At 39.4% G+C, this 18,731-nt stretch overlaps 1 protein-coding gene and 1 long non-coding RNA gene across 2 annotated transcripts; both read left to right on the forward strand.

Annotated features, from left to right (window-relative positions):
* Nucleotides 1-7,987: 7,987 nt before the first annotated feature.
* On the forward strand, nucleotides 7,988-8,867 carry LOC113463158. The gene is made up of 2 exons (XR_003386905.2): nucleotides 7,988-8,321; nucleotides 8,414-8,867. It is a non-coding gene; the product is annotated as an uncharacterized LOC113463158 (long non-coding RNA).
* Nucleotides 8,868-17,907: 9,040 nt separating this feature from the next.
* On the forward strand, nucleotides 17,908-18,246 carry LOC120112885 (uncharacterized mitochondrial protein AtMg00860-like). The gene has a single exon (XM_039132889.1). The coding sequence runs from the start codon at nucleotides 17,908-17,910 to the stop codon at nucleotides 18,244-18,246; it is 339 nt and encodes a 112-aa protein (XP_038988817.1).
* Nucleotides 18,247-18,731: the final 485 nt, after the last annotated feature.

Genomic DNA, 18,731 nt, shown 5'->3' on the forward strand with positions numbered 1-18,731 from the left:
GTTATGGTTGTTAGAACATGATGCATTCTATGCAGCATCTGATAGATATTAAATGTTGGAAAGCTCCATTTGCTTGGGACAAGGTATTTCATTATAAAAAGAATGCAATGTCATGTGAGATTGTATTATAAATACAAAGTTGTGGACCTCAAAGGACCCTTTCAATGTTGTTGGAAGATTCTTGAAACAAGATTGTAATAGACTATGATTTAGCTAATATGTTATGTTGAAAACATTTTTTTATCATTTTCGTATTGTTTTACAGTGACGTATAATAAAAAAAGAATAGCAAATAAATGCATAGTTGTTGATGAATATGACTAGGTCTTGGCACATACAATCCATGTAACGAATTTTATGGATGGCTAATTTTTTTAACATATTCGGGATAAGGTTTTGATCGATGATTTTGATCGCATGTTTTATTTATACAAGATTTTATGGATGGCATTTCTCAATCACAAATATTATACTTTAGAGAGAATGATCAAGATTTAATAAGTAGTGGATCAGCGTTATAAATTTACAGGATGCATATTTAATTAATTATCTTTTAAAAGAGGCGAACTATGGCATGCTCTAGTTGCCATAACTTTATACTTAGCAATCAAAGGTTGTGGGTTTGATCTCTGAATGGTACATTATCAAAAATGTAGACTTAGAGTGATTATCATTTAGATAAGTAGTGCATATTTATTATTCTTTGTCATTAAAAAAGATAAATCAAAAAAAAAGATCAATAAAAAAAATGAGATAAAATACAGCTGGATTAGGGAAGCACATTCCGCAAATAAGTCGCTATGCTACTCTTTTAAAAATATGACCATAACACCTTATTTATATATCTTATTGTATAAATAGTAAAATCATCCAATAATAGTCAATATTATACAAAAAAAAGACCGTAACATAAATGTTCGGCCATTTGGATGCTATGTATACGAATAACATTGATAGGGGGCTAAATTGATTCTCATGCCGTCCGATGCTATGTGTACGAATAACATTAATAAGGGGCCAAATCGATTCTCATGCTGTCCGATGACGATGATGAACATTGATAGCCATTGCAGTGTCCAACCCTAGATCAAATTTTTTTTTGGTGGTCCATATTAATTAATAACGAGTTACAAGCACCTCAGAGCATGGATACCTCGTTTTAACTGATGATAGTTGGTGCTTTTGCTTCCAACAAAACTCTGGGATATAATGATTAGACCATGAGTGATTTGCTTATGTGTAGATAAGGTGGGAGGGCACCATCTAGCTTTGTAAAGGATAAAGAAAAAGCGAAGGGGGAGTTCGAATGTGTTTGCTTGTGGTAAAAAGAAGCCTAGGCGCACAAGTAGTTGGACAGCAAAGAGGCTCATAAAGGAGTCAATGACTCTCTTTAAATGGTCTTGTGGTTAGACAGGGGACAAGTCTCATTTTAGCTTTCCCTGCAACCATCATGCTTCCCTGTCAAATTTGAAGTCCGAATTAATAGGTTTCAGTTCACCTACTCTTCTGTCGAAGTGTGAATAATGTCATCACAAGGTGATATATAGCTTTTTTTGAGGAAAATTATAAGAAGATATAAACGTTCATGTGAACGTTTTGCACTTGTCCTCCGGCTTTTGCATTTTCAACTCAATATTAGTAGATGCATAGTATGTTGCATTTCTGACGCTGCCGACAAGAAGGGCGAGATCTATAAGAATTAATTATCTAGCAAATGGATTCTCAATCAATCGTTTTCCATTAGCTAAAGCTTTTGAGGTGGACTCAACGCATGAAACATACAATTCAGTCCATAAATGAAATTTCCTGGTAATTCAAGGCGAGAATATTTATTGATATTAAAGCTAGAAAATGTGTACGTTAACGAGCAAATGCGTTACTGTTTCTTGAAAAAAATCATATTAGCTAATGGTTTGTACCTAATTTTAATATTTAAAAATTTATTCATAGACAATCTGCGAAGATCCATGTGGGCGTATATTTAGTCCTACATCAATTATTCGCTAGGTAGATCTTAGATACTTATACAGAATCAAAAAATCCAAATAATACCCTTCAACTAGCTATTTTAGATGAGATTATGAATTATTACAAATGATATCAGAATAGGTCTAGCCTACTAAACATCATTTTTCATTTGAAATTAGCCTTCCAGTACGCAAGCCTCCATTTACTGCTAATGTCTATGGCTGCATCTCAGAAGGACTCTCAACTGCATTTCTTTCTTTTTTTTTGTTTGAGATAAATTCTCAACTGCATCTCCACTTGCATTAAACTATAAACATTTGTCACACAAACTGTGACTCTTCTTCTTCTATTTCATATTATATTCAAATGACGGAATCCTTAATGATAGATTAAACTAGTCAGAGTAAATCCAGTGACTTCAACTAATCCTAAAATACTCCCGGTAACAGGGATAAGGACAGCTTAGGTGTCCCAATGAGGTGCAGGACAACCACCCACGAAGACAATTTGGCCTGCAAAAGAGACTCGCGAGGGGTGAGAATAATAGTGCAAGCCAGCTGGAGAACTTTGTTCGTACTTTGCAGCTCTGTACCAGGATTCCCACCGTGAAGGGTTCACCATCTACTAGCTTTCAAAACTTGAGTCTGAAGTCCCACCTACTAGCGTTCCTCTCCACCAATCAAGGCATGACTTGTGGCATCCCAAAATTTGCCTGCATGCGGAAAAATGAGGTGGGACTATTCTTGGACCGTTTCCAGATGATTGAACTCTTGCACCAATCGCTGCGTCTTCACTTGCTGACCCTTGAGACACGTATAGAAATTGTAAACATTTCAGATAGATTAGAGAATTTTGGTAGAGAGGAAAGGGATTGGTGGTAGAAGAAACGTATGAGCACAACAACACAAGGTATTTGTATTGGAAGCAAAGCAAACATATCATCCCACAACTGCAAGACAAAGCGAGCACAAAGTGCCGTGTCGTGCCATGCAACTCTCGTAGCCGCCATCAGAAAATGGACGGCCATAAAACAGCCTGTATCATATATCATAGCTCGTTTTATTTGATAGCCATCCATCTTCGCCTAACTTATTGTATCCATCGTCGAAATTTTACTGCTGCCATGTGATAAATGAGGATATGTTGACCGACTCGAAACAGTGGTCCTTTATTCAGCGCTATTTAGGCTATGCTATGTCCAAGAAGCCGGTGCCTTGTACTACTTTGACTGGATCTATTCAACACTACTTTAGATTCGTCAATTAGATGGGTTCTTGTCTGTCTCCTGAGCTGGAGTTTATAGAGGAATATTGACTAGGAGCAGTCCTAGCATGACACAGAAATCTCACTTAAGAAGTTTAAACAGCTAATGTGCGATTCAACTGCTACTTCATGTTGTGAGATTTCAGAAGGATTTCTTTGTTTTAAAATTAAATAGCACTATCTTCTTCTGAAAATATACTGATGAAGAATAGATGGCGATTTTCCTATGGCAGTATATGAAAATTTCTTTTTCCTAAAAGAGGTTTTTACTTGAATTTTAGTATATTAAGGCTTCCCTAGCATATATTTTATCAAAAAATATATAAAAAAGAAAGATTATTTTACTATTAGAGAGAATACTGTGAAACTATATATATATATATATCTTTTTTTTGGCCTTTTATTATTTGCAATGACGTGTTTTCTAGATGCAGACATATTTCTCTTTATGTCTTACAGTTGTTATCTTCTCTTTATTGACTAATATGTGAAACCCATCTCTTTATATACATTCAGGTAGCATCTGGTGACCGAAATGGGATCATCGAGATGATCATAGATTACTGGTGATTCTTATCATCGGATAATCTGATCCCCGATGATATAAAATCATCGCGTTTGGTATGCTATATTCTTGTGATTAAGGATTCTTAGGTATCCACGAGTAACCTGTTTAGTATTCCATAGAAATTCAACATCACTCATCATATAATACCAAAATTATTCCTGACATATTTTTTAAAAATATATTTATTAATCATATAAAATATATTATAATAAATTATTATTATATTTATATATTAAATATATTCTATAAAAATATATTTATTAGTTCTATAACTTATGAATCCTATAAAATATATTAATTATTGTTATAGCACCATCCACATCATCCTTGATCTTCAGATGTTCACCCTATACCAGACGCTCCCTCAAGGTAAATTAACCATGATAATGGGAATACTATATGATAAAAAAATCATAAGAAAATGTTGATAAGCTTTCATGCCAATGCAAACCATGATTGCCAGACTATTTTTTTTCATTGGAATGCATTATCCAAATTTTTAACTCAGGAGATTTTTTAATTCAGAATTCTGTCCAAGGATTCCATTGGCAAGTGGGAACAGACCATCTGCGACCCAGTTTCTCAAGATCTACATCCCAAAAATCCACATTCTACTAATCTTAAATGTGTTTCCAACTGCTAGTGGATTGCGAATGGATGACCATCGACCTAATACTGGTTCTTTACCTAATACATTATTTTTTGGTAAACCCTTTACCTAATACTTTCAAGATCAAGGGTTTCACCAATCTGCGAGCAAGAATAACACAAGAAAATAAAGAACATAAACTTCTTCCCTAAAGTTCTTGTCCTTGTTGACAATTCTCATGTTATTTTTAATCAGGCTGAGTGTGACTTTAGTTGACTTGGCCAATAGTATAAGTTTTACAAAAAAAAAAAAAACAACATTTTATTAGATAATAACATATGATCCAAAAATATGCCCTAGTTTGAAATTTTCGTATTCATATGGACACTATTTTCCATTGAATTCTATTGTGATGACCGAAGTTAGTTGGTAGCATGACATAAACATTGATGTAATGCATTGCTGATAGCATCAGAGCAAACTATTGAGATTTCATTAATGGTGGGTGAGATTTAGGGTTTGCTTTAAGAAATCAGAACAGGGCTACACTTAAAAAGAGTAGTTGAAAAACGGTTCTACCTGTTAAAGATAGCAATCTTGCACTTCTCAGCCGGCCCACCATGAAAGAGCTTCAACTAACTCATTAAATCATGCTGGATGCATCACAGAAAAGCAGCTTAATTCCAAATTATTGTAGAAGCTTATTTGGGTAAATGCTGTTAGAGTAATGCCATCAAGTCCTCTTATTGCAAAAATATATATGAGAAGTGCTTTATTCATGCAAAAATCATCACTTATTAGTCATGGTACCCCCTGCCCCAATTCCAATAAAAACAAAAGAAAACCGAAAAGTGAAATAACAAATTCGAGCTTCATCTTTAATTATATCATGAATGGCTTCCTAATCCCACATCGTCTTGCACTCTCCGATTTCTATATTCGATATAATATATACACAGTAGAAAATGCAGGTTATATGTAAATAATAAATACTATATGGGCATTTTTAAATTTGTAATGTTCATATATAATGGCAATATCAGCTAGTAGCTGGCCTTTTTCATTTTTTATCTGTGTTACAAAAAAAATTCTCATTCAAATTTCTACAACCATTCAAAAATTAATATCCCTCCATAATGTAAATAGTGACATAATTATGGAGCAACATGTTCTTATTGTTAACTTGTGTCATATTCCATCCTAATGGTGAAAATTGGTTATTAGTTAATGAGATGATGTTTAGTTGTCAAGTAGCACTAAAATGTGTTTACACAAAACACAAAATATTTGAGTCATATGAAAAAACTTGTATTTCCTTGCCTTCCATAAGACTTCTAAAAGGAGCTCTATGAAAAACAGCTTCCTCCATTTTTATTTTTATAAATCTAATTTGCATAAAAGCCAGGTTTTATTATTATCTGTTAAAATACAACTGACAAATATACCAGAAGCCAAAAAGAAGCAAATGATAACCACAAAGCATGTTATTGCAGTCTTGATGGTGGCCCAAAATCCAGCCACAAAGACTTTTGTTTTGGGAGATTTTTAGGGCGAGTTGCCATAAGTTGAAGGCAAGAACAATACCCTGGTGCTATATAGGAATCATTAAATCTAGTACCATTTTATTTGGATCTAAACAGAGTCAAAAACATGTTCTTCATGTGTACATAGATTCCATCTGGCATGAGAATTTAGCCCCTTGATAAACAATCTGATCCTTGACAAATATACCAGAAGCCCAAAAGAAGCATATGATAACCATGAAGCATGTTAATGGAGTCTTGATGGTGGCCCAAAGTCCAGCCACAAAGACTTTTGCTTTGGGAGATTTTTAGGGCAAGTTGCCATAAGTTAAAGGAAGGCAAGAACAATGCCCTGGTGCTATATATCTAGGGATCACTAAATCTAGTACCATTTTATTTGGATCTAAACAGAGTCAAAACAATGTTCCTCATGTGTACATAGATTCTATCTGGCATGAGAATTTAGCCCCTTAATAAACAATCTGATCCTTGACAAAAGCATATGATTACCATGAAGCATGTTATTGGAGTCTTGATGCTGGCCCAAAGTCCAGCCACAAAGACTCTTGTTTTGGGAGATTTTTAGGGCAAGTTGCCATAAGTTAAAGGAAGGCAAGAACAATGCCCTGGTGCTATATATCTAGGGATCACTAAATCTAGTACCATGTTACTTGGATCTAAACAGAGTCAGAAACAAGTCCTTCATGTGTACATAGATTCTATCTGGCATGAGAATTTAACCCCTTAATAAACAATCTGATCCTTGACTGCACGTTGCGGCCAACTTTTAGCCAGGTTGAAACTTGTTCGGCTTAAAAAATGTGGCCAACTTGACACTGGCCACAATTTTGAGCTTCATAACACGTGCCCATGCCAGGCATAAAGATTTTATGCTTGCAACGAGCATTAGTTATTGCACAACAAATAAAATACAATAGATCTTTTTTCTAGTAGGGAGAGAGAGAGAGAGAGAGAGGGAGGGAGGAAGGCAAACCAACCAGTATTATTCTTATCTAGGTTCAGATCTTTGGGATGCACCAAACAAACAAAGCTCAAACCTAGGACCTCCCTCCAATTGCTGAAGTATAGATATAGAACTAATGCCATAAAGATTAATGTATTCATGTGATGTTGCAGTTTTCTTTAAAGAAACAGAAATAAAAAATTGAAAGGGTCCTGCTTCTGGGCCGAAATTTTCGATTACCCATATGCAAAGCCCAGCCCATTTGTGCAGATGGGTTGGCCAATGGGGCTGGGTCATTTGCTAATCTGTGACTTTATAGACTAGACTCCCGTTGTATCATGGTGATCTAAAGCGGGCCCAATGCCATAGTTTTTGCTCGCGAAAGCATATCCAATGTCCCATCTGATTGCTCTATTTTTTGCTCGTAAAGTATCTATTGTGTCACATCTAATAGCTATCTATCACATCTTCATTATAACTTGTCTATTAACAATAATATGGTTGTGGAACAAGTGCTAAAGGAAAATATGCTTGGAAAACGTTCATATTACAACTTGTTAACTTTGAAGTTGCTGAAAATATGGGTAGGCTGTGATTTTTTTTTTCCTTCTAAACCGAATAATTCATATAGCTTTAATAAGGACATATTTAAAAAAAATTAAAAAATAATAAATCATAGAGTGCTATAGGCAATTCTCTTTTTTCAATCCATAAGACACTTCGGAGTGATTAGAAGGTTATCCAGTCCGCGGCCCCGTTAGCCTCTTTGAATACATACTTGATCTGAAATGTCACGCTACCGCTAATCATGGCCTGAGAGGTGGCACCCTCTCATATCGCCGGTGCAATCATTATCTTAGAATCTGGGCCTCTGATGATGAAGCCAACACTATCTCTCCAGCCTAAATAGTGGCTTCAAGGGACATGCCATTGGACAGCCTCATGGAAGGAAGAAAAAGAAAAAACTGTAAGTAATTTATCATTTATGTAGGGCGCTATTTAGAAATTTACTCGCTAATATTTTTTTATTTTTTGAAAAGGACTAAGATATTTCGGAGTCCGACAATAAGTACGAGTAGGTCGGTGGTGAGACGCCGCACAGGGTGACAGGAGTGGGCAACCTGCTCCTATTATCCTATATTTATGAGACCGTCGTCTGCCACGAGATAACCGTTGGAGCGAGGTGGTGAGGAGATAACCGTTGGAGCGAGGTGGTGAGGCGAAAACCCTAGATAGCGTCCAGTCCTCCTTCTCTGCCACCGCCATTGTTGCCAGAGCCTGCGATCTCCCTTGCCGTTTCGGCGGTATCACCTCGAGACCACGCCGTGTCCTCCACTTCGCTTCAAGCCCTTTTTGCTTCTCGCACAATCGGGGATCAGAGTCCCCCAAGCACGAGGGGAGCTGATCAAGTGTTGAGGCGCCTTCTACAAACACCACAAGAATGAGGTCTCGTACTATCTTTCGGTCCGTCTTTTTCGTTCTTTTGGGTGATTGTTGATTCTTACGAGTTCGATTGATCCAAGGGTTCTTGGCTACAGTTCTTTAAAGATCGGCACTATTTGGATAAAGATTGGGGTCACCACTTCTCGCTGAGTGCAACTAACTCGTCGAGATCTTTTCTTGGTAACTTTAGATGCCTGGCTCTTAGGAGTTTAGGTTTTTTCTCGCTTTATCCGGCCATCCGGTGAAATCGGCCAAGATTCTGTTCGTCCTAAGGTTGTATTAGAAGTAAGTTCGAATTTAAATTCTTGTTTGATCGTGGACATCTTGATCTTGTGTTCATGTAACTAACTCGTCGAGATCTTTTCTTGGTAACTCTAGATGCCTGGCTTTTAAGAGTTTAGGTTTTTTCTCGCTTTATCCAGCCATCCGGCGAAATCGGCCAAAGTTCTCCTCCTCGTAGGGTTGTATTAGAAGTAATTCGAATTTAAATTCTTGTTTGATTGTGGGCATCTTGGTCTTGTGTTCATTTCCAAGATTCCATTGTGCTCAGATATCTTTACTCTCTCTTTCTTCGTTGGATTTCTTATTAGATACTTCAGATAACATTTTTTTTTGAAAGATGGAATTTGACTGTAGTCTGTCCATTGTAAACTTTGATTGGATTTGTAATGTGGATCAAGAATTTATTTCTGCCCTAGGAAAGGCAAACTTCTGATGCGTTGAAACCTAGGTTTAGTTGATATTGCCTTGTTTCACATTGTGTGAGGCAGTTTAATATATTTACATATTGCCCTAATCACATGGATATTTTACATGGGAGCCTTATCGTCTGTACCATTGGGTTTTTGCCTGGGATGATAGCCTAATTCTTGATCATAAATTCTCTTGAGATACTTCTGTAATTATCCATTGTTTTTGACGTCATCTTGACCTGCCTTTTGTGTTGTTTATTTATTAGTAGAATGATCTGTTTGTTAGGACTGAAAGTTGTAGCATGTTTTCATCTGCATCAGAAGTTTTTTTCCCCTCCTTTTTTTTTCTTGAAGCTTGTGGTTATTGGATCTTCCAAGATCGTATAGTTTTGCCTAAGTAATTTGATATGTCTGATTATTTTGCATAATTAGCTTTTTCCTTTTAAATTGATGCTAAATTTGTGTTCTGATACTCTTGATATCTATTGGAATATATGCTTTATTAGATACTAGCAATGACTTCATAGGCACATTAGTTCTCTCCACCTTTTAGCCATAGAAAAGGAGAAAGATTCTAAAAACAACGAATAAACATAAGATATATTTAGTATATTTGGCGATATATTATAAAATTGCACCTTTAAGATTCCACCAAGCATAAGTTCTATTCAGAAAACAATTAGATTTGAATAAGGAAATTAGGAAGACCTTAATTTCAAAGCCACTTTTTTCAGTAAGCTTCACCTTTGTAGTTTTGAACTCAGAATGTTGATATATGATTTGGAAGTAAAGGTTTCATTGTATATAAATTGAATGCTTTTGTAAATGTGGTTTGTCAGGTAGATTCTCACTTTATTCTAGATTGGTTGTGATGCTGGAAAAACTCTTCCACTTCTAGCAGCATTTCCAGTTCTTTTTGTTCATGCTTGTGATTTCTTACCTCATACACTTCCACTTGTTTAAGGTATGTAGTTTTTCTAATACTAGCTATAGACTCTTGGTCCTTTTTAATACTGTTGGAACCTTTGAGGGGTTGTTTGTCAGCTTAAATTGGTAGATTAGGTAGGTTCTTTTTCCCTTTTAATTTGCATTTGTGATGTTCTACTATTTTACAACTGTCTTATACATGGTCTGATGAACCGGCCGGTTCGGGCCGTATCGGACCGCTCTGGTGTGTAACCGGTACGCCGGAGCTATGGAAATTGGTACGGGCCAAATCCAGCCGGAGCTAGGGAAGACGAAGAGAAGGAGAGAGAGAGCGGGGAAGAGAGGGAGAGAGGAGAGGCCTTTGCCGCCCGCGGAGGGCCGCGAAGGGCCGGTGGAGGCCGGGGGGCGAGGGAGCCCGCGAGGGCCTGGCGGAGGCCACGACCTTGGCCTGTTGAGGACCTCTGCAAACGGCGCCATCGGGGCCGTCAACCAAGGAAGACTTCGGGCCATGAAGAAGCCAAATGAGGGTCGCGCCAAGGCCAAATTTTTTGCTTGGAGGGCTGGCCAAGCACCAGCATCCGCCCAAGCACAGGCATCACAGCCGCCACGTGCGCCTGCCCGCGCGCGCCCGCATGTGCGTGCGTACGACCACGCTTGTGCCGCTTGCGCATGCATACGGGGGCCTGCGCGCGCCCTGCCGCACGTGGCATGCGCCAGCGCCTGCCCTGCGCAAACTGACTGTGCCCAGCGCGCCAGGCCTCTGCCAGCCTGCGCCCAGCGCCCAGCCACCCTGCCACAGCGCCCAGCTGCCCTGCAGCGCCCAGACCTTGCCAGCCTGCGCCCAGCCGCCCATGCCATGGCCCTGCCAGCCGCAGGCCTTGGCCGATCTAGGCCAAGCCTAGGCCACACCATTACCCCCCTTCCATGAAGAGGTTGTCCCCAATGAAGAATCTATAAGTATGCCTTGGTGAGAGCTTGGGAGGATATCTTTTGTCTCAATGTGTTCACCTTGTATTTCGGCCTAAGGGCTTGGGAGAGCTTTGCTTTAGATTGTAATTGGTCCCAGAGTCACTCTAAGGACTTGGGCTAGTGAGAACACATCATAGTTTCACTAGATTGTTTTGTAACCTTGTTTTGGGAATAGAATCGACCATCAAGCGTTCCTCTAAAATACTTGTGTTCAATACTTGTGTTCTTTGGTTGTTCTCATCAAGCCAAGGGTCGGGCCAAGCTGCAACCAGTAGACCCTCCCCTTGCCTTGATTCCCACGAGTACTTGAGTGTCCAAACACCACCCGATATTACCCGCATCGGCCCGAATCAACCGTTCTCAAGGTGCGTACAAGGAACGCAAGGCAAAAAGTGGTGTGGAGGCTTCGGGGCCAAAAGCCACCCTCTATTATTAGTGCTTTCGTTGAGATCTTCTTTGGGAAGATCTCTCCCAAGAGGTAATGCCTACAACTCTGAAAATTTCAGATTCATAATCGGGCTAGGATTAAGGTGCTACCTTTTATTGCATGCTTAGAAGTGAGGTTTATTTCTTGCTACCTTCAAATTAATTGTTAAGATTGTGGGAGGGCACATTAGAAGTTTCTTTTGCATGCAATTGGTGCTTAAATTTCTGCGACATATCATTTTTTCTTGCAAGAGGGTGTGAGCACTTTTCTTGTAAAGGTTTGGTTGATCTTTGCTGTGTTAACCCATGGATGCTCAAGAGGGAGGCTATTGGTAGTACCTCGAGCTATTTGGCCCAACCATTTTGCCGTTGGGTATATTAGGAGCGGCATAAAGGGAGGCTACCGGTAGTATCTTGTGCTCCTTCCCCAACTACAGTGATTTGGGAACTGGCATTATGTCAAACAACCTAGTGGGTTGTGAGGTTCTTCTTGCTTGTAATCTTTTGTTGTAATCGGAGGAGATTAAGTGTTGCACAACCCATTTTTATAAAGAGAAGGGCCGGATCATCCCTTGGGTGACGGCCAAAGGAGGTTTGGAGTGTGACTTTGGAGATAAGACAATGGAGTCCGGAGGAAATTCCAACACCCATCATGCTCGGCTTGAGGCATTAGAAGGGAGTTCAACACACCTAAGTCGAGCCCTTGAAAATTTATCCACAACCCTAGCTGATATGAGGAAAGACTAATGCCCACTTAGAAAAGTTGGAGAAGAGAGTTGGAGAAAAAGAAAGAGAGAGGGAGCATAGAAGATCAAATGAAGTAGAGCCTTGGTCACACGCCTCCCGGCGGGGCCAAGTGAGGGAAGAAAGGGAAAGTGAAGTGGGGAGCTTGCGGGCTAACCAACTAGAAGAGGTAGACCACCGGAGACCTCGGAGGAGAGGGGGAAGAGTTGAAGCTCGGGGCATTGAGATTGAAAGATGGTTAGATGATGAAGGGCCTAGCACAAAGGGAAGCCATAGTGAGGGAGAAAGTGAGCCTGAGGAGGAGCCATTCCATGTCCGAAGGCCTATTCACCGGAGAGATGGAAGGAGAGTTCGGGTGGAGGAAGACTATGGTGAAGAAGCTAGGGGGTCATGGCCACAAGAAAGAGGGGTGAGGAAACCTAAGATAGACTTTTCCAAATTTAGTGGTGGAGATCCTTATGAGTGGATGGACAAGGCGGAGCAATACTTTGATGTATATGAAGTTCTAAGAGGAGATCGGGTCACACTTGCTAGCTTCCATCTTGAGGGAAGAGCTAGCCGGTGGTGGAGGTGGATCCGAGACCTTTATGAGAAGGATGGAAAGAGACTTGGGTGGACGGCCTTCGTGAAGGAGTTCATGTCACAATGGGGTCCTCCCGTTGTGAACCATCATGGCCAACTAGCCAAGTTGAAGCAAGAAGGAATGGTGCAAACTTACATTGATAAATTTCGGCTACTCCAAACCATGATTAGTGGGTGGTCCGAGGAGGCACTCTTGGGCACTTTCCTAGAATGGTGCAAACTTACATTGATAAATTTCGGCTACTCCAAACCATGATTAGTGGGTGGTCCGAGGAGGCACTCTTGGGCACTTTCCTAGATGGGTTGAAGCCTTAGCTAGCCAAAGAATTGAAGCTCAAGCAAAACAAGACTTCAAGAAGCAATGAGAATGGCGGAGATCTTGGACCAAAGCTATGGTCCGGAGAAGAGAATGACCAATGAGAGCCCCACACCAAGGCCATTTCATCTTTGCCACCTAAAGGGCTTTGGAAGGGCAAAAAAGAAGCCGGAAGGAGCCACAAAAATCGGCCTCAACAAGTCAAGAAGTTATCAAGAGATGAGCTTCAAGACTACATCAAAAAGGGGCTTTGCTTCAAATGTGGAGACAAACGGAGCCGGGGCCACCAATGCAAAACCGGCCAAGCTTTCCTCCTTGATATGGGCTTCGATGAGAAAGAGGCCACTTCGGAAGGTTCGGAGGAAGATGAGGAGCATGAGATTGGAGGTGACTATAGCTTGGAGGAGGAGGCCGAGCTCTCTTTGCATGCCTTGTCGAGGGTGCAAAGACCGTCCACCATGCGCTTGATCACATGGGTTGGCAAACATGAAGTTTTCTTATTGGTGGATAATGGTTCTTCCCACAACTTCATCAACTCCGGCATTGTAAGAAAAGTTGGCTTAAAAGGGGCGGCGGGGGAACCCTTTGAAGTCAAGATTGCTTGTGGGGAGAAGCTAAAATGTGAAGAAGTGGTGAGGGATGTTCGCATGAATGTCCAAGGGGTGAGAGTCAAGGCCGAGCTACACATCTTGCAACTAGTCTGTTTGGACATGGTTTTGGAAAATGCTTGGTTGAGGAGCTTGGGCAAGGTGCTAACTGATTATAGCGCCAACGGAGTTCAAGATTGGAGGCCAAAAGAAGAAATGGACTGCCATGGGGAGCAAGGAGGTGCGGTCTTGTGAAGCCAATATGCTAGAAAAGTTGTGCAAATGGAGGAGCATCTTACTTTGCCATTTTGATGATCGGCCAACATAATAAAGAAGGCAACCAAAGAAAAAATGAGATGAAGGGGGTTCCTTCAAGAATCCGAAATCTACTTGAAGGCCATCAAGAAGTCTTGAAGGTACCCACTACTTTGCCACCCTAACGAAGTTTTGATCATCCCATCCGGTTGAAGAATGAAGCTACACTGGTGAATGTTCCACCTTACCGGTATGCCCATTTTCAAAAAGGAAAGATAGAAAGGCAAGTGGAGGAGATGCTAGAAGGGAGGAAGCAAGAGAGGATGCCAAAGGTTGTGAGAAATCTGGAGTTTATTTTTCGTTTTCCAAAAGCATGTCTCAACAAAGGTGAGAGCTTCCCTTTTTATAGACAAAATAAAAGAAGTGGATTCCAATTCATTTTGGAGTCCGAAAATCAATCTATCAGACAGAACCTGATAAAGATAAAGCTATTTTACAAAAATCAGAGATGACTTAAAGTAACTTAAACAAAATTTGATCTGACATAAAGCTACTTTACAAAAGTAAGAAATGACTTAAAGTAACTTTACAAAAAGGTGAAAGCGACTTAAAGGAGATTCCTTCTGCTAAATGGTCTTGATTTAACACCATCTTCTGAAAAGTAGATTCCTTTCTTATTGGTGAAGCAATAATTTCTTCACGAGAGTGCTTTCCTTCTGTCGGCATTAATAATTTTATTCTGATGTTGTCAGTTTTTTGCCTTCGTCTTTATGCGGGACAGCTTTTACTGCTCCTGTTCGAGATCTTCTGGCTAGAATTGTCTGCCATATCTCCTCCATTGGAGTTGGGGTATTCTGAACTTCTTGTTCTTCATATGGATCCTGGGATTCACCTGCTAAGCATACATAAGTGTTGTTTGCATCTTCAGGAGTATCAGAAGATGATTGCTTCGATGATGCAGATTTCATTGATTTATCTTCAAATGCTTCAAAGAATTCCTTCTTAATTTTTTCAAGGCATTTTGCCTTAACTTCTTCTTCAGAGATGTTGGGATATCTCCTACTTAATTTATATTTCATTGACATAAATAAATTGTCATCATTAGTGCTGGATTGCTGAGGAGATCCAAATATTTTTTCTCCTTATAAGCAAGAAGATTTTCTTGAATGGTAATAAGGATACCATCTAGTTTGTCTTTGGGCATTCCGACCCACCATTTGTAAAGGGCATTCCTTTTTAGTACAGAAATATTGTTGCAGTCAAATCCAGTAGATAGAGTCCATTTTCATATCCATGGAATTCGATTTTCAATGAAGTAGATCATTGGGCAAGTACCAGTACATATCTGGTCATCTGTCATCTTATTTATGGTTGGATGGTTATCCACCCATTCTTCAAAGATTAAATAATTCTTTAGGTAATATTTTTATGTCGGGGCCAAAGAAAGTCCACCATTTGTTGAACCAGCCTAGAATAGGCTTGACCAAGATATTAGGATGTACCTGCAGGAACCAAGAGTGCTTCCTCTTAGAATTTTCATAATAAAATATGTTAGTAAATGCTTCTATGTAGTCCCAGTAGGTTGTTGTGACTTCATGGCCATATTTCTTTATCATTACAGGCTTGTTGGGATCTAGTCCCCATTCCTGTGGTTGCATAATCCTGCAAATAATACATTTACTATAATTGATATAGTTATTTATATTATTATTATGAAAATTATGATTAATTTTCATAGAATCAGTGAGGAGCAATAATTTCTCCATCATCTGTCTATTATTACCATCCATTGAAGGATATCCTTCATCGTCAAAGTATTTTTGACGTATGCACCATGGATCATTCATTTGTTGAATATCATTTTGACCCATGTACATAATAATTTGCTCGTAATTATTTTGCAAGAACGAGGTGTTAATAGTACTTTCTTGAAGCACCTCTTTCATTGTCGGTTTCGACGATGACGTGGAAGAGAGATTTTCTCTTACAGCATTTTGCTGTTCAACCTTCTTTTGTTTCTGCTGATTGAGGTAAGTTGCTAGGTCCACCATTTGTGGTACCCTTTCTGGTTGTCTATGAAACAGCAAATTCGCTGTATTCATGGGAACATTGGCACTGCGTCCCCTGTTTCCTCGAGAAGAATTTCTTTCTCGAGCATAAGTTCCTCGAAGAGGAATCATCCCTGCAAAATTTCTCGTGTTAGAAAGTCTGGAAGATAATTTTCTTCAGATTTAATATATTCAATATTGAAATCAAACACAGATAATTGTGCCTGTCATCCAGCAAAGATTTGCTTGGATACTAGATTCTTAATATCTTTTTCTTTGATCTATTTTGCTGCTGTGCAGTCTATTCTCAACAAAAATTGTTGATTTAACAGATCACTTTAAAACTTTAAAATGCATTTAACTATTGAAAGCATTTCTTTTTTAATTGTAGAATACTTAGTTTGAGTGGGATTCCATTTTCCAGAAGTATATCTCACCATAATCTATTCCAGGCTGGTTCAACAAATGGTGGACTTTCTTCGGCCCCGTCATAAAAATATTACTTAAAGAATTATTTAATCTCTTTGAAGAATGGGTGGATAACCATCCAACCATAAATAAGATGACCAGATATATACGGGTACTTGCCTAATGATCGACTTCATTGAAAATCGAATTCCATGGATATGGAAATGGACTCTATCTACTGGATTTGACTGCAATAACATTCCTGTACTAAAAAGGAATGCCCTTTATAAATGGTGGGTCGGAATGCCCAAAAACAAACTAGATGGTATCCTTATTACCATTCAAGAAAATCTTTTTGCTTATAAGGAGAAAAAAATATTTGGATCTCCTCTGCAATCCAGCACTAATGATGACAATTTATTTATGTCAGTGAAACATAAATTAAGTAGGAGATATCCCAACATCTCTGAAGAAGAAGTTAAGGCAAAATGCTTTGAAAAAATTAAGAAGGAATTCTTTGAAGCATTTGAAGATAAATCAATGAAATTTGCATTATCGAAGCAATCGTCTTCTGATACTCCTGATGATGCAAACAACACTTATGTATGCTTAGCAGTGAATCCCAGGATCCATATGAAGAACAAGAAGTTCAGAATACCCCAACTCCAATGGAGGAGATATGGCAGACAGTTCTAGCCAGAAGACCTCGAACAGGAGCAGTAAAATCTGTCCCGCATAAAGACGAAGGCAAAAAACCGGCAACATCAGAATAAAATTATTAATGCCGACAAAAGGAAAGCACTCTCGTGAAGAAATTATTGCTTCACCAACAAGAAAGGAATCTACTTTTCAGAAGATGGTGTTAAATCAAGACCATTTAGCAGAAGGAATCTCCTTTAAGTCGCTTTCACCTTTTTGTAAAGTTACTTTAAGTCATTTCTTACTTTTGTAAAGTAGCTTTATGTCAGATCAGGTTTTGTTTAAGTTACTTTAAGTCATCTCTGACTTTTGTAAAATAGCTTTATCTTTATCAGGTTCTGTCTGATAGATTGATATTTTCGGACTCCAAAATGAATTGGAATCCACTTCTTTTATTTTGTCTATAAAAAGGGAAGCTCTCACCCTTGTTGAGACATGCTTTTGGAAAATGAGAAATAAACTCCAGATTTCTCACAACCTTTGACATCCTCTCTCGCTTCCTCCCTTCTCCACCTCTCTTATCCTCTCTCTAATTTGATCCAACATAGCACTAGTTCTTTTTCTTTCCCCGTGCTACTTATGAGAAAGAAAGATGGGACTTGGAGATTTTGCACTGACTACCGAGTTTTGAATGAAGCCACTATCAAGGCTAGATTTTCAATCGCTACGGTGGATGAAATGCTAGATGAGCTACATGGTGTGAAGATCTTCACCAAGTTGGACTTGAGGTCGGAATACCATCAAATCCGGATGGAGGAAGATGTACACAAAACGGCATTTCGGACTCATTCGGGGCACTACGAATACCTTGTGATGCCTTTTGGCCTTTGCAACGCACCTTCCATATTTCAATCTACAATGAATGTGGTATTCCGGTCCTACTTGAAAAGGTTTGTTCTAGTTTTCTTTGACGACATCTTGGTCTGCTCACAGACCATGGAGGAGCACACGGAGCATCTAGGGGTGGTGCTCCACATTTTGGAGAAGCATCACTGCTACATCAAGCCTTTCAAATGTGCCTTTGCCCAACCGGAGTTGGAATACTTGGGGCACATCATTTCGGGAGGAGTAAGAGTTGACCAAAGAAAGATTGAGGCTATGGTGGATTGGCCACTATCCAAGAACATTTTGGCATTGAGGGGATTCTTGGGATTGACCGGCTACTACCGAAGATTTATAAAGAACTATAGGTTGATTGCTAAACCCTTGACCACCATGTTGAAGAAAGGGAAGTTTGAATGGTCACCGAAATCACGAGAGGCATTTGACATTTGAAGAGGGCCATGACTCAAACACCGGTCCTAGCACTCTCGGATTTTTTCCTTCCCTTCGAAGTCTATACCGATGCAAGTGGAGATGGCATCGAGGCTGTTTTAGTGCAATAAAAGAGACCTCTAGCATTCATTTCCAAAGCCTTAGGATCTATGAAGAAGGCTTGGGGAATGTATGCTAGAAAACTATTAGCATTAGTGCATGCCGTCAAAGTATGGAGACCTTATTTGCTTGGAAAGAAGTTCATTATTGTCACTGACCAATAAGCACTAAGGCACCTCTTGGAGCAAAAGATTGTGACCCCGGAGCAACAAAAGTTCTTGGTCAAATTGCTTGGCTTTGAATGTGATATTGTGTATTAACCGGAGAAAAGAGAACAAATTGACGGATGCACTTTCAAGAAAGGAGGGGAGCCCAATGCTTTGGGCGGCCGAAGGAGAAGAGACAACTTCCATGGCTCTTAGTGGTGTTGAGTGGCAAATTTGGGA

The sequence above is a fragment of the Phoenix dactylifera genome, chromosome 1 (genome assembly GCF_009389715.1).
Source record: "Phoenix dactylifera cultivar Barhee BC4 chromosome 1, palm_55x_up_171113_PBpolish2nd_filt_p, whole genome shotgun sequence".
Lineage (NCBI taxonomy): Eukaryota > Viridiplantae > Streptophyta > Magnoliopsida > Arecales > Arecaceae > Phoenix > Phoenix dactylifera.

Coding starts and splice junctions, on each gene's coding strand:
- LOC120112885 (XM_039132889.1), top strand. CDS start 17,908: ATGGAGGAGCACACGGAGCATCTAGGGGTGGTGCTCCACATTTTGGAG.